This window comes from Thermoascus crustaceus (assembly GCF_041956765.1).
Source record: "Thermoascus crustaceus strain CBS 181.67 unplaced genomic scaffold VTN00scaffold_2, whole genome shotgun sequence".
In the NCBI taxonomy this organism is placed as follows: Eukaryota; Fungi; Ascomycota; class Eurotiomycetes; order Eurotiales; family Thermoascaceae; genus Thermoascus; species Thermoascus crustaceus.
Window position 1 is genome coordinate 748,266 of NW_027192528.1, and position 15,088 is coordinate 763,353.

The window sequence follows — 15,088 nt, forward strand, 5'->3', positions numbered from 1 at the left end:
GAATCTGATGTCCACAAGAGACGCGTCTGCTAGAAAAGCAGGACAAAGCGGGTAGACCAAGCTACCTTGGAAGTTGACAATAGAATAATGTTGTAAGATGATTAGATGGAGGGGGACGAATCTGAAGCACTTGACAGCCAGGTCATAGATAGATAGTGGTGGTGGTTGAGGAGACACAAAGAGACGAGATGTTGACGATCAGAAGAGATCGCTGCGAGAGAAACGCAAAAGACGATCCTTATCTCTGCTAATTGCCCCGCCAGAGCACCTCTCCAGCTGATCGGGACAAATGATAAGAGTAGACGTTTGTCGAGGCGTCCTCCCGTACCTCTGATCACCCAGCCCGGAGATCTCCCTTGGTGTGCTCCGGGTACTGGCCGCAGGTGTCAAGAGCGGCGCCGTGAAGCGCGACACCCAAGCCACAGACGATCAAAGGGGGAACTGCGCAAGATGAAATATCTCTGCGGATGCGACGCTCCAGAGATGCGCAGTTTGAACAGTCCCAGGACCACTTATTCTGCAGTGACAGGAGCGCCGTACATATATGGGAATAATATTGTATGGTGTTTCTGGGGATCACGAGTCGCGGTGGTTGGTTCCCTGGAAGCGCTAGCGCGGCCTATCGTAGCAGCACGTTCTGTCACCGCGTATACCTCCTCACGAGAGGTCCGGCTGTGCAGCTGTCGGACACAGATCCTTGGATAATACTGATCTAATTGCGACAGCAAGAAGTGCTAGATTGATCTATTGTGGGAGGAGAATGGGGAGCCTCGACGTCGCAGGAGGAGGTTGGTCTCTGTCCTTTGTTTTTACGCGCGCGACTGAAGCGGTGGCCCGAGCTCTGTCACGACTCTTTCGGGTAACGGTCCAGGCGGCTGCAGATCCACGGACTGCCGCGCGGATACCAATATATACCTACTTCTATGTACTGACGATGGATCGAAGAGGAGATGTCACGGGGTTCTATTCGACATTCGCGGGATCTTAACACATCAAACATCAAACATCACTATGTACACTGCCATGTAAAATCGCAGGAACGAGCGTAAAAACGTCATGTCTTTGTGGTCCTTTACAGCCATCGCGCGATATGCTACAGAGTATCCCTCCCATGTCATGCGCGACTGCCAGCCCCCATATGCTCTATAACACTGAGAAATAGTATACACGGTCCGTCCGTGGCGTACAGAGATGACCGGGGGTGGGGAGGATCATGGTGTGCCGTAAGAACGTGGTCTCTCGAGTTTCTATAACCCCTCAACATGTCCAGGCGGCGACCACACCGTCCCGGCGGCCCTCGATGAGGTATCCATCCTTGATGCGGACACGCTCGACCGTCGCAGGGCTTGTCCCGTCCTCTTCGGCAGTGACACCGGCACCGCAATCCCAGTGGTGGCCGTCTGCCTTGTCGTAGACCTTGACGACATTCTCCCCGGCCGCAGACACGATCCGTCGTGTGTCGAACATCATGCTCGTAATCGGCTTGTCGTAAGCAAAGGCGTCGTAGATAGACCCGGTCCGCAGGTCCCAGATCTGTACAGTGAGTTCAGCAGAAAAGCCCAAGAGCAAGTAAGACTACAACAGAATAAGACTTACCCGAATACTTCTGTCTAGACTTCCCGTCACCAGATGTACATCGTCGAACTGCAGACAGGTAACCGGTCCCGTGTGCCCCACGAGACTCCGGTGGACCTGGCCGCTCCGGAGATCCCACAGGCGAACCATGCCATCAGCGGTTCCGCACGCCAGGGCCGCGTCAAAACACTGAAGAGCACCAATGAAGTCGGCAGAGGCGTCTGGCAACCGTCCCGTAGGGCGCCACTGCGACGTGACTCCTGCGGCGATCGACGACGACGCTTGAGCTGCGGCCCAGAGGACATCGAGGGTCTGCACGCAACGTCCCTTGACCAGATCCCACTGGCGGAGCGTCTTGTCGGCAGAACCGGAAACGAGCGTGTCGCCGCGGAAGTGAAGCGCGGTCACTTCAGCGATGTGGGCTTCGAGCGACATCAGCGGGCAATCTTCCATGCTGGATGGCGGAGGTGAGCAGGCAGCATCCTCCGGGTTTGAGTAATCGAGCCCGTCGTAATCCTCCTCTTCGATCTCCTTGTTGATATGGTTGTCTCGAGGCACATAGTGAGCACGGCTCAAATCCCAGAGTCGGATCGAGGCGTCCATCGACCCGGTAGCTACAATGTTATCCTCAACCTGTATGCATCTCACGGATGCATGGTGGCCTTCCAAAAAGCCCATACATCGTCCTGCGTTGAGATCCCACACGCGAACAGTGTCATCCAATGCGGCACTAACCATAGTGCCGAACGGGAAGTCAAAATCAATGGCAGTAATCATGTCATTGTGTGCTTGTATTTCCTTTATCATCGAACCCGGTTCGAAATGTTCGTGTAGGATAGGCATGGATCGTTTCTCTGTAAGCTGTGGTTAGATCGGAGTTTCCCGAGCAAAGGTCCAAGGTGCAGCAGTACTTATAGTCCTATGTTTCTTGTTCTTGGGCGACAGCTTCTGATAGATCGATTCGGACATGAAGGATGCATCCATGGCAGGGTCTTCGGAGGACAAGGACTCGTTCACCGTTGATCCGGGTGTCGGTGCGGTCGGTGCAGTCGCTGAACTCTCCTTCTCGAACGCCTCTTCCATGTCTTCCAACTTATTGTCGAGCTCGACCACTGTTGACAAGACGTCAGGCCTCAGTCATCCACAAGGCAGGGTTCGTTTTGCACCCACATTCGTGTTCCAGTTGTGCCTCATCCATTTCTAATCCGGCCAGCCGGTCCAAAACGATCTTACGCATGGCGTTCAGGTTTGCAATTTTTTGGTCGATCTCTCGTATCTCAGCGCTGCACATGTTTTTTCGTATGCCCATCATCTCCAGCCGGTGGTTCAGCGTTTCTCGTTCCTTTTTCAGCCCGCCCAAGGAAGACGGCAGCGCAAGCTCTGGCTCCGCATCGTTCAACAGCTTCTGACCCCTCGAGCCTCGTCTCCGGTGGGATTTCCTGTGCTCATTGTCGGTTTCGGGAAGGGAGGCCTGAAAGCCCTGGAATAGAGAGTATGAACTCGTGTCTTCGGGGATATTTGCAAGGAGATCATCGGGGAGGGAAGAGAGCGCACGGGACTGGATTTCGGAGGTCGACAGCTTCGAACGGAAGAGATCGGTGGGGGTCGTCTGGGCCAGGGAGAACATCTTCCGCTGGACGTTGGGACGCCGCAGCTCGCGGTGTATCTCGGTCATAGCATTTTGATAGTGGGCACTGGCGGTCGGATCGGAGACGGGCCCGATCAGATGGCCAGCGGTGGTCGTCACTTTTCGACCAAAGGCCTCGAGATGGCGAGCCTTGGATCTGGGGATCAGCACGTCCTTTTGCGAAGGAATGGAGGATTGCGGGTGAGCTTTACCGTCAAGCCTGTTCCCAGCAAGGATTCGTCCTCCGCAGCTGCAGCTGCCAATCGGCGGGAAGGCGAGTCATTGCGCCCTGAGTCGTCCATGAGACAGACCGGAGGGGTGAGGAGAGACTCAGAGACCCAACGGGGATGTCGGGATGGGGGAGGAGGGCGGCGATGGAGAGTGTCAGTTCGTGATCAGAGTCTGTCGAGCGACTTCGACAACGCTGTGCGAGGATACCGAAATTCCGCCGGAAGTGTAATTTTACGGGCTGTACGGAGCAACGCAGGGCCTGGTTACCATACGCGGCCACGGTTCTTCCAACTCGAGACGCATCGAGAGCCGCCGGATTCCGTAGTATAGGAGAGGAAAAGAGAAGCTCAGAGTAGCCCCTAAATACCCGATCTCCAGGCAGGGGGTTTTCCCCGCGAAGTTGAAGTGTCAGCCAACACATCCGCCTCGGTCCAGCCTTTCCACGCATTTCGGAGATCAGGACGGATGCCACATATGGTGCGTGACATGGCAGTGACCGCCTTCACCATTAAGAAACTCTCGTTGTCCACCATGCAATCCTCTCAATATCACCCAGTGACCATGGTCGGCCTGAGTGCCATCATGCTCGGGCATCCCGAGGGCTGCCCTCTGCTCTCAGCCTGTTTCGACCGCCGTTTCAATGATGGTGCAGGGCTCACTATAATGCCCCTCCAGACCGCCAACGGCCGTGGCATGCACTGCGGGAAAAGCTTTGGCACGCCCTGATATCGGAGATTGCAAAATAAACGGACTGATCTCTTTACGGGGATGGGTCCCGGCGGAGAAGGGATCGCAGGGTCGGACAACCGTATCGCGTTGTCTGGGGCTCCGCGTTATGTCTCCTAACCACCCGCAAGCATGACAATGAAAGCTTGCAACTTCTTTTCTTCCTCACCCTCCTCCGTGGTGACTTCAGACCACACCGAACCAGAGCTATCCTGGCAATCCAGCAGTGACCATGGATACGGCCATTGATCTTTCAGATGCCTCCAAGGCCCTGGATTTGGCGAATATCCGTTTCCAGCTGATGTAAGTTGCTCTACCCCTCATTTCCTGCCTCCTGTGTCATGACAAAAGGGAAAAAGAGAGCCATTACTACGTAAGTCTGAAACCCAAAAGACTGATGAGGCATCCATTTACAGCCGTCTGGAGGATACCATCACCTTCCATCTGATCGAGCGCGTGCAGTTCCCGCTGAACAAAACTATCTATGTCCCCGGCGGTGTGAAGATCCCCGGCTCCGACCTCAGTCTGCTGGACTACCTCCTCCGCGAGACGGAACGCCTCCAGTCCAGAGTCCGCCGCTATCAGTCGCCTGACGAGTACCCCTTCTTCCCCGATGCGCTCGAAGAGCCCATTCTGCAGCCCCTCCAGTACCCCAAGATCCTCCACGACAACGATGTCAACGTGAATGCGACCATCAAGAAGCGTTACATCGAAGAGATCCTCCCAGCCGCCTGCCGCAAGTTTGGACGCGAAGATCGCGGTGAGACTCAAGAGAATTACGGTTCTTCTGCAACGTGCGACGTTAGCTGTCTGCAGGCGCTCTCACGCCGCATCCACTTCGGAAAGTTCGTTGCGGAGTCAAAATTCCAGAAGGATCCGGAGAAGTTCGTCAAGTTGATCAAGGCCGGCGACCGCGAGGGCATTGATGCCGCCATCACGGATGCCAAGGTCGAGCAGAAGGTGCTGGAGCGGCTCAGGCTGAAGGCTAAGACTTACGGCACCGACCCAGCCGCACCGGACGAGAGCAACCAAAAGATTAACGTCGATGCGGTGGTCTCGATGTACAAGGTCTGTTTACTCTACGACTGGAATAAGTTCCTCTGCGTCTGCTAATATTTTGCAGGAGTGCGTCATCCCGCTGACGAAGATCGTGGAAGTGGAGTACTTAATGCAACGCCTGAAGGGGACTCAGTGGGAATAAGGAGATAAGCATGTGGACGTGTGATGCCTTGCTTTTTCGATAATTTCTGACGAATGATGCTACGTGACGTGTCATACAATGGAGCCCAAGTGGAGTCGTCGAGGAATTGGAAATACGCTCTATAGACGTCTGTAAAAAAACCCCCCAAAAAAGAAATGCAAAAAGATAATCGTTTCAAACTTTTCCCATCATCCATGATTCTCATGCCGGCTTAAAGAGTTCCGCAACGTCCTTTACGGCCGCCTCAAACTTCGAGGCCTCGATCAGGATCAGACTTCCTGAGGCCTTGATTCCCAACTCCTGGAACGCACGCTTCGAGTCCGAGTGGCCCTCTGCGTGCTGATGCGTGTACTGGAACCGACCGTGGCACAGCGCATGACGCTGCAACACCTCGTCCTCTGGGTGGAAGTAGAACACCTCCGACGTGTGATCGGCGGACTTCTTCTTTTTCTTCTGTGGGCGCGATTCCTCCATGTCCAGCTTCGACTCCACTTCTTCGTACGTCTTGGACACGATCAGGTAGTGTGTGAAGTTGTACGGCTCCTTATCTTCGAGCGCCCAGGCGATCTCCTCCAGTAGCATGGTGTACATCGGCGGCACCACCTCAGTGGGGATGTTGATCAGCCGCTCGGTCAGAATGAGACCGATCGCGGGTATCGTCGGCTGGGAGAGGAGAGAGGCAAGCGGGGAGAAGGAGGGATTCGAGGAGGCTTTCTTTTGGAGGTAGGTGATCAGGTCTTTGATGACAGGTTTGTCCTGGTGGGGTTAAGTTAGCTGAGACCCTCGTAGCGGAATTACTTCTCCTTCTTGAGAAAAGGGATTGAAAATACCTTATGTTCCTGAAGATTCAGGACGGACAGGAACGCATACGGATCCGATTCATTGCCGTCGACCTTGACTGTCGACCCCAGCAGCGGTTGCGACAAGATCAGGTCCGTGAGAGCGGAGAGATCGAAAAGCTGCGCGTCGTTGTCGAACAGCTGTCGCAGGAGGTTCTTGAGGCCATGGAAGTCTACTGCGGGCTGCGGATCAAACCACTCAAAGTCGACGTTCAGCATCTCCATGTCCTGCAATTAAATCGTCAGTTCTGCGTACTCTCATCCTATGCGCAAAGCTGCGGAGGTGCAGTTCGGCGTACATCGTCGCTCCCGCTGTCGTCCTCGGGCTTGGTGCCGCCCATCTCGACATCCCCGTCCTTCAGCTCCTTGCGCTTCCCCATCCTTGCTGTCCCTGGTACTTTCTGAAGGCAAATTGCGAGTATTTTCCGTGGTCGCGACCTTCAAAAAAAGCCGGGGTAAGAAAAGTTGCGGCCGACGGGCCTGATCCAGCGGCGGGCTCGCTAAACCCCGATTGGAAACGTTTTTGATCGCTGCTATCGGCGGGGCGAAAATTGTCATCGGGGGGCGCCGCCGACCTTTTACTCTTCTTATACGGAGTCACTCCCACTTCCAACGCGCCAGGGAAATTTTGGTCTGGCTCTTCTCCCTCATTTTCTTCAACCAAGTCTCTCCTTTTTCTTCTCTTCCCCTGCTATCCGGAGAATCCAGCAACCATGGCGGCCAACGGCGAGACCGTCAACGAACCCCACAAGACCTTCGATACGATCCTTGTTCTGGACTTTGGATCGCAATACTCGCATCTCATTACGAGACGTCTTCGCGAGCTCAATGTCTACTCGGAGATGTTGCCTTGCACCCAGCAAATCAAAGATTTGCCCTGGAAGCCCAAGGGTGTCATCCTCTCCGGAAGCCCGTTCTCTGTCTACGATGAGATCGCGCCGCACGTCGACCCGGCCGTCTTCGAGCTCGGGGTCCCTATCCTGGGTATCTGCTATGGTCTCCAGGAGCTGGCCTGGCACCACGGGAAGAACGTGCTGGCTAGTGACAAGAAGGAGTACGGACACGCCTACCTGAACATCCACAGACATGCTGGGACCCCGCAAGGGGAGCACATCGACCGCCTGTTCCACGGCCTGGAGGACCAGATCGAGGTGTGGATGTCCCACGGCGACAAAATTTCCAAGCTGCCGGAGGAATTTGAGGTTATCGCAACCACCTCGAACGCTCCGTTCGCTGGTATTGCGCACACGAAGAAGCCCTACTATGGTATCCAATTCCATGCCGAGGTCCGTCTCCCATGATTCATAGTATCCCTGCAGCAGGTTTCTAACTATTCACATAGGTGACGCACACGCCGCGAGGAAAGAAGGTCCTGGAGAACTTCGCTGTCGGAATTTGCCAGGCTAAACAGGAATGGACCATGGACAGGTTCGTCGACAAGGAGATCGAGCGGATCAGGGCTATGGTGGGTGAGAAGGGCCAGGTCATTGGTGCCGTCAGCGGCGGTGTCGACTCTACTGTGGCCGCCAAGCTGATGCAGGAAGCAATTGGAGACCGCTTCCATGCTGTTCTGGTGGACAACGGAGTCATGCGTCTGAACGAAGCCCAGCAGGTCCAGGAGACCCTGGCCAAGGGTCTTGGTGTCAACCTGACCGTCATTGACGCTTCAGAGAGGTTCCTCTCCAAGCTGAAGGGAGTCACGGACCCCGAGAAGAAGCGGAAGATCATCGGAAACACCTTCATTGAGGTGTTCCAGGAGACCGCCAAGCAGATCTCCGACGCGGCCGCTGGCTCTCCCAAGGAGGGCAATATCGAGTGGCTGCTCCAGGGAACCCTCTACCCGGACGTGATTGAGAGTATCTCGTTCAAGGGTCCCAGCGCAACCATCAAGACCCACCACAACGTGGGAGGCCTGCTTGAGGGCATGCACCTCAAACTCATCGAGCCGCTGCGCGAATTGTTTAAGGACGAGGTCCGCGCCCTGGGTACCAACCTCGGTATCCCGGAAGACCTTGTCTGGAGACACCCCTTCCCCGGTCCGGGTCTGGCCATTCGCATCCTCGGGGAGGTCACCCCCGAGCAGCTGCGGATCGCCCGGGAGGCCGATGTTATCTTCATCGAGGAGATCAAGGCCGCTGGTCTCTACAGGAAGATCAGCCAGGCCTTTGCCGCCCTGCTCCCGGTCAAGGCGGTCGGTGTCATGGGCGACAAGCGTACGCACGAGCAGGTTATCGCCCTGCGCGCTGTTGAGACCACCGACTTCATGACCGCTGACTGGTTCCCGTTCGACGGCGAGTTCCTAAAGCGCGTCAGCCGCAGGATCGTCAACGAGGTCAACGGCGTGTGCCGTGTACTCTACGATGTGACTAGCAAGTGAGTTCTCCCATCCGTCTCAGTCTAATAATAATGAGCAGATAGCGCTGACTGTATGATATCAGGCCCCCGGGTACTATAGAAATGGAGTAGACTGTACACAAAATAGACTTTTAGACGTGTTATGGGGAATGATTCACGGTTTTTGTGAACTTGTTATTATTTTTCTCTGTATCTCTGGCTGTTTACCGCATAAAAGTATGTCATCTGGGAGTACGGAGAGGGACATCTATATTTACGCTATTTCAGCCAGTCAGAAGGCACACAGCAAAGGGCGGTCAGCGTTCTGACACCAGAACCCCAGACATTTTACACTATTTTCACCATTTAGCATGCGCAGAGGCCTAGGCGGTTTGCCTTCTAGCAATGAGCATGGCTTCTTAGGCCTAAGCAGCCCAAGCCTTAGGGGCTTCTACAGCTGCTCCCAGTTAAGCCAACCTCAAGAACAGCCCTCTACACCTAGAAGGGTTTCTTTAAGAGAGGCAGTTCTAGGCTTCAAGCAATCCCCAAGAGTTGCGCGCCGCCCGTGGCTCTTGTATCCTATAGATGTTGCGACAAAAGGGCATGCGACCAACTCAATACTGGAATACAATTAACCTTCTAATGTGAAGTAACCAGGTAAAACGTGGTCCACTTCCGCGTCCCAAACCGTTGATATCTTGTTCCTGGATGGAGCTTCTGACGCTATCGAGCCCCCCGTTCCCGGGCAGAGCCAGAGGTCGCTGACTTCACTGATCTCATCCTGATGACATCACCACCCGAACATCGCCAGCGATATATTGCCTACGAAGATGCCTGCTACTGCTGACTCTTCAAGCTCGACAGTCCGGCAGAGGCCTCTAATTTTAAGAAAAGACCATATTTCTTTTTCCCCTCAGATACCAATCCACAACCTGAACCTTTTCCGCATACAAACCCGCCAGCAACATGTCTCACACAGCCGGCTTCTCCAAGGTTGGACAGCGGTCCATCTACGAGGCCGACAACCAGCGCAACGTGCCCTTCTCGGAGATCAGGGAGCGCCAGCGCTACAAGGAGGGTCCGCCCGGAAGTCATATGCCTGATGATACCAGTACGTCTTTACCCTACCTAGTAACCCTAACCATAATCGCCTCTGGAACCTCTGTATACAATTGCACGCGATATGCGCCAGACTTGCCTTCACACACTCATCTCTCTTGTTTGTTAAGTACATGGGTACTAAAAACAGACAGAGGACAAACGCTCCATCTCCAACCGTCTCGGCCGCGAAGAGCAGCGAGAGCGCAGACACGAGGCGCCCTACAACCCCGAGGCGGAGCTGAGCAAGATGGATCCTACGGCGCCGGTGAGCACATCCCCCAGTGACCCCAGACAAATACATCTACCTACCTTAGTAGGTATAACCTATGTGTAGTTTTGTTGCTAACGATCTCGTTTGTTACTTTCCAGGCCGTCCTACACGGCAACCAGCCCTCGCGCGGCGCGCAGGTCGACAAGGATCTGCAGTACGACGATGAGCTGCGGTTACGGGAGAAGGGGTATAAATAAATAAATAGATGACTCTCTCTCCCCACGTATCTGTCTAAAAAGGTTTAAGATATGGTCTGGAGTAATGCTTTGGTGGAATGAACGTTCGGATCAAGGAAAGATGCTATGATCCGTGACGATGATTATGTGTGTATACTTGTGTGTGTGTATGTGATGGCCTGCCCTCGCGGGCCGGGGCTGGGCAGATAAGATGACTATACTATACTGTACCTACTGCATGTACTATGATAGTAAAGTTAAATATTATGAAAATCCTCGGTATGATGATCGTTGTTTTGAGTTGATGACAGAATAGGTGGTCACTAGAGGACCATACAGCAAAAGAAATAATAATAATAATAATAATAATAAAATTCTACTCCTGTTGATCATAACGTATAGCACTAATACCGCTAGTGCACAGAAGTCTTCCTGCCGAGATATTCCTTAGTGTGCCCCCCGCCGCAATTATTTGCCAAAGGCGTTCGTATTGTTCGTATTCTGCGGGGTAGGTACTATGTACAACCAGCCTCCTGCAATGCTACACTCTCTTATTTTAATTTGGGCCATACCTGCACAGCCTTAGCGGGCTATTAACTATATTTGCGTTAGCAAACATCTAAAAATGAAATAGGATGTGGCCAAGGAAAGGGATCTTAATAATAGGAGCAGATTGTTGTCAGAAAATAAGGAGTAATCAGTGTCTCATGGCACCTTTTTAGTCTGACAATTGTTTATCCCGAAGCGACGCTGCAGAAACTCGTATAGGAATACGGGGTAGCATGCTAGCCAAGACGAGATGGGCTGATGTGACAGGTGGATGATGTATTGCTCGCCAGCTGTTGAGTAGAAAGAATGGCTACACATCAGCCACTGACGGACCTTATTACGAGGTTGTGTAGATCTACCTAATTTTCGTAGCTGGATATGGAGATGCAGGCCCTGTGTATTCTGTAGATGCATGATACGAGGCCAAGAACCAAATTCATTGGCCTTTCCAGTGAGACCGAGTAGTACCTAGGTAGGTACTCCTCTATATGTTGTAAGGCTTTTTGAGTGGCAGGAATCCGGTGAAGGACCCTCGAATGCTGTCAGTTTTGATGATTAACATGCAACAATGCAAGCGGTACGAGCGTCCATTGCACTAAGGTTCGTATTCATCATTACTTTCTATATTTACACGGAGCAGTTAAACCAGAAAAAGACATCACCTCTCTGTCTTGGGTCACATCAGGAAACAAAAGAAAAAAAATAGTGACATATATATAGCCAGTTCCTGACCCTCCCAAGACTGACAACCAGAGCCACTTCGCAAACCACAATACAATCCAAGGAAAAAAAAACTCCAACTCATCCAATCCATCACCCTCCTCAAAATGAAGCTCAGCACCCTCGCCCTCGCCGCTATCGTGCCCGCAACCGCCCTTGGTGGTGCAACAGCCACTCTGCCCGGTGTCGCAGACACCGACGTCCCCGTCGCTACGCTCGAGAAAAGGGCCGTTGGAGGGACGGTCCAAGTCGACGGTCTCCGGTACAGACGATGCCCCAGAACGTCCTGCGAGGCGGTCGGGCAGTACGCGAAGGGCACTCGTATCAGTCTGGTGTGTTATACCCGTGATGGGACAACGACTGTTGAAGGGGATAAGTAAGTAAACTTTTTTCTTTCCTTTTCTGAATAAAACATGCCTGCTTCTGGTATGGACAGTGATGATATATCCATTCGGCTAATGTCTACAATAGAGGATGGGGCAAATTGACCAATGGCTACTGGGTTGCTCTCGCGTTCGGAAAACATGTTACTTGGGACGGTTAGTCTGCCCATCTATTTATCAATTGAAGGTTCACCAACTAATTTATTCTAATCTCATCTGTCATAGCCTCGTTGCCTTATTGTTAGGGGTGAAACCCAGAGAGATTCCCGAGGTTTGAGGCCAATGCTGCTTTGGGATTTTGAGAAGATGGAGAACGCGCATGGATTGAGCTGGCTGAAGATGAAGCGGGAGCTTGTTTTTTATGCATGCAGAATCAATTGCTAGGTAAGGCAGAATGAAGCAAGATATCATGAGTTGTTGTGTCCGATCAAAGTGGAAACTTTTCTGTGATCCAAGATTTGCAATGCCAGTGTATACAACCCCAAAGGTATCAACGACGGGACAACAGTATACTTAGACTGCTGAGGGCTGGTGACAAATTTAGACAGAGTTCGGATGAATTCCGATGTGTTGCTATTAGTCAATTCAAACATTAAGAAGGGCGCTGGATTGATTGGATTAGTAACTCGGTGTTTTGGCCCATGCTAACTTCTCCATAACGCGTCCCCTAGCCAGCCTGGAAAAGTTGAAGAGCTCTTAACTGATATTTCTGGAACAAATGAAAATAACTCTGCACAAAATGTTCATATCCCTATACTTCGAAATAAAAGAATTATACAGTAAAGCCTACTACTGTGCAGTACAGTGCCTGCGGAGTACGGGTCAGACGGCATCTAAGAGAGTGTCCCTGCGCAAACCTCCGAGCCAAGCTCCCGTCAAGCCGATCACCTATCCACTTCGACTCTCCTATCTCGACGTTGAATGGTCGACGCGCAGAGACAAGCTTCTCTTCACGTCGCCGGGCCTTGCTGCGCCGGGAATTGATCGTCGATCCCAACGGAAAATAGACTCGAATAGTTCGTTTATGCCTACGGAGCCTACGTATACTCCGGACAGTACTAACGACTAGATCGCACCCCACAACGCGGCTGGAATTGCTGGGAAGCAGATGCCAGGTACGGAATGGCGATACGGCTGGTGTATTTATTAGCTCTGTGCCATCTATCTTCTGTTGACAGCCAGCCGGGGAAAACAGACTGACGCGCTTTTCTGGTCGGGAAATTGATTCATCATCAGTCGCAACCTCAGGGACGAATTGCAAGTGCTACCGATCTGAGTTATGCGTTCTTCAGGCGCTCACACTACCCGATGGCTGCAAACCTTTGCTTTGGGGCTTGCAGCCATTGGGCTCTGTGATACTGCTGCGGCGGCGGCGGCGGCGGCAAACAGCACCAATTCGACCGCCACTGTCTGGCCATACCGGTCATTCCGCAGCACCGATTGTCATCCTCCCGAGTTGAAGGTGACCAAGAATAACGGTACTAATGCGATAACATCCGACGGGTACTTCTTCATCAGCCCGACAGGCCCGGGGGCCGAAGACCAAGCTCCCCTGATCATTTCGGACGGCGGCGAGCTGATCTGGCAGGGCCCCCATGGCCAAGGATTTGGGTTCCGCGCGCAGGTATTCGAGGGTCGTCCTGTGCTCAGTTACTGGAATGGCGTCGCCTATCAGGATCCCAGGGGATTCGGGTACGGCGCGATCAATATCCTAGACCAGTCCTACGAGCGTATCTACCAGGTCTCTCTGCCAAAGAACACGCCAATTGGCCCATTCGTCAGCGGGGATAATATCACGTACGACTCCTACGTGGATATCCACGAGTCTTTCTTCACGGATCGCGGGACGATCCTCGTCACGGCAACCAATGTCACCCGCGCGGATTTGCGATCTGTGGGCGGGTCGCAGAACGGATGGGTCAGGGATTCGCAGTTCTACGAGATCGAGATCAAGACGAACAAGGTGGTCTATCGGTGGAGTTCGTTGGAACACTTGGACCAGATCCCGCTGAACGGGACGTTCGAAGCTCTGTACGGCGACGGTGGCGAGCGGAACAAGGCATTCAATTACTTCCATATCAATGCCGTTTCGCTTGTCCAGGATGACAAGTATCTGATCTCATCGCGATACTTCTGTTCACTTTTCCTGATCAGTCAGAAGGACGGGTCTGTGATTTGGACGCTGCAGGTTCGTTTCTACTTCCTACCTCCAAGTTGTCCTCGAGAAAAACTAACCTTTCCCAGGGCAAAAACGGCGGCGACTTTGACTTGGCTCCGGACGCCGGTTTCTGCTATCAGCATGACGCCCGCATAGCTGAGGTGACGGAAACCAAGATCACCTTGCACCTGCACGACAACGCCAATTCCTGGTCCGACCGCACAGGAATACCCACGACCGGTCTCCTCCTGGAGCTGGACCTGAAGACCCGAAAAGCCCGGAAGATCAGACGCTTCATGAACGCCAAGGATCCCATCTACGCCATTTCCCAGGGCAGCTACCAGCCGTTACCTAATGGCCACGTCCTGCTCGACCACGGTGAGATACCGAAAATCGAGGAGTACGATGCCAGCGGCCGCTGGATCATGACGGCGCAGTTTGGCCGAAACTTGTCTTCGTACCGCGGATACCGACAGCGGTGGGTCGGGAAGCCGAAGACAGTCCCCAGTCTAGCCGCGTGCACGCAGTCGAACAGGACTACTAGCCTGTATATGAGCTGGAACGGGGCCACGGAGGTTGTCTCCTGGACCATCTATAGTGGAGCTAGTCCAGCAGAGATGAAGCTCGTAAAGACAGTCCCGAAGAAGGGATTCGAGACGTCTGCGACGATCAACAACACTGCTTCCACAAAGTACGTTCAGGTACAGGCGAAGGAGAGAGGAGGAAGGCCTGGGAAGAAGTCGAATCTTCTGCCAGTTTCAGCGTTGGAAAGCTGTTGAACGAACAACCGAACCCGTTATGTTGATGTCTGGAGCCTGCTACGGCTGACAAAAGATATATATATGATCCCATCTAATAATTATATTCGATGGCATATAGGTATACGCAGGAATAATGATAGATGTAGTGATTTTCACGAAGCTTAGAGCTAAATAGTATATATTTTCCTGTTCGAAGCAGACTTTGACGGATATTAATATATATACATTTTGGTCGTTCCACAGATCTCTCTGCTTGCGAATCTGAACATATCGGCGGCCATAGCAAAGCAACCACGGGTAGGGCTGAACCTTCTGAACCCAAATGTTCAAAGTAGTTGAATGATCTGATTGGTCAATAGAAAATACTATTGATAACGTCGTCTGTCTCAAAAAAAAAGACTCGCCTTCCCCCTCCACTGCCACTGGAAGTCCCTCA

The 15,088-nt window shown here is 52.8% G+C and overlaps 7 protein-coding genes across 7 annotated transcripts; 5 read left to right on the top strand and 2 right to left on the bottom strand.

The window, feature by feature from the left end:
* Nucleotides 1–1,257: 1,257 nt before the first annotated feature.
* Nucleotides 1,258–3,504, bottom strand: VTN00DRAFT_3779 (uncharacterized protein; the record flags this gene model as incomplete). Its single annotated transcript, XM_069430133.1, has 5 exons — nucleotides 1,258–1,533; nucleotides 1,597–2,429; nucleotides 2,487–2,687; nucleotides 2,746–3,352; nucleotides 3,415–3,504. 5 exons carry the CDS (start codon nucleotides 3,502–3,504, stop codon nucleotides 1,258–1,260), a joined length of 2,007 nt encoding a protein of 668 aa, XP_069289300.1.
* Nucleotides 3,505–3,907: 403 nt separating this feature from the next.
* VTN00DRAFT_3780 (uncharacterized protein) lies at nucleotides 3,908–4,159 on the top strand (the record flags this gene model as incomplete). Its single annotated transcript, XM_069430135.1, has 1 exon — nucleotides 3,908–4,159. One exon carries the CDS (start codon nucleotides 3,908–3,910, stop codon nucleotides 4,157–4,159), a length of 252 nt encoding a protein of 83 aa, XP_069289301.1.
* A 232-nt stretch (nucleotides 4,160–4,391) lies between these two features.
* VTN00DRAFT_3781 (uncharacterized protein) lies at nucleotides 4,392–5,360 on the top strand (the record flags this gene model as incomplete). The annotated part of the gene is made up of 3 exons (XM_069430136.1): nucleotides 4,392–4,462; nucleotides 4,576–5,227; nucleotides 5,283–5,360. 3 exons carry the CDS (start codon nucleotides 4,392–4,394, stop codon nucleotides 5,358–5,360), a joined length of 801 nt encoding a protein of 266 aa, XP_069289302.1.
* A 201-nt stretch (nucleotides 5,361–5,561) lies between these two features.
* Nucleotides 5,562–6,579, bottom strand: VTN00DRAFT_3782 (uncharacterized protein; the record flags this gene model as incomplete). Its single annotated transcript, XM_069430137.1, has 3 exons — nucleotides 5,562–6,116; nucleotides 6,191–6,427; nucleotides 6,499–6,579. The coding sequence occupies 3 exons, from the start codon at nucleotides 6,577–6,579 to the stop codon at nucleotides 5,562–5,564; spliced, it is 873 nt and encodes a 290-aa protein (XP_069289303.1).
* Nucleotides 6,580–6,912: 333 nt separating this feature from the next.
* Nucleotides 6,913–8,665, top strand: VTN00DRAFT_3783 (uncharacterized protein; the record flags this gene model as incomplete). The annotated part of the gene is made up of 3 exons (XM_069430138.1): nucleotides 6,913–7,485; nucleotides 7,542–8,572; nucleotides 8,638–8,665. 3 exons carry the CDS (start codon nucleotides 6,913–6,915, stop codon nucleotides 8,663–8,665), a joined length of 1,632 nt encoding a protein of 543 aa, XP_069289304.1.
* Nucleotides 8,666–9,499: 834 nt separating this feature from the next.
* On the top strand, nucleotides 9,500–10,102 carry VTN00DRAFT_3784 (uncharacterized protein; the record flags this gene model as incomplete). The annotated part of the gene is made up of 3 exons (XM_069430139.1): nucleotides 9,500–9,644; nucleotides 9,787–9,899; nucleotides 10,004–10,102. The coding sequence occupies 3 exons, from the start codon at nucleotides 9,500–9,502 to the stop codon at nucleotides 10,100–10,102; spliced, it is 357 nt and encodes a 118-aa protein (XP_069289305.1).
* Nucleotides 10,103–11,457: 1,355 nt separating this feature from the next.
* On the top strand, nucleotides 11,458–14,670 carry VTN00DRAFT_3785 (uncharacterized protein; the record flags this gene model as incomplete). The annotated part of the gene is made up of 5 exons (XM_069430140.1): nucleotides 11,458–11,726; nucleotides 11,822–11,889; nucleotides 13,074–13,357; nucleotides 13,409–13,921; nucleotides 13,978–14,670. 5 exons carry the CDS (start codon nucleotides 11,458–11,460, stop codon nucleotides 14,668–14,670), a joined length of 1,827 nt encoding a protein of 608 aa, XP_069289306.1.
* Between the last annotated feature and the right edge of the window lie 418 nt (nucleotides 14,671–15,088).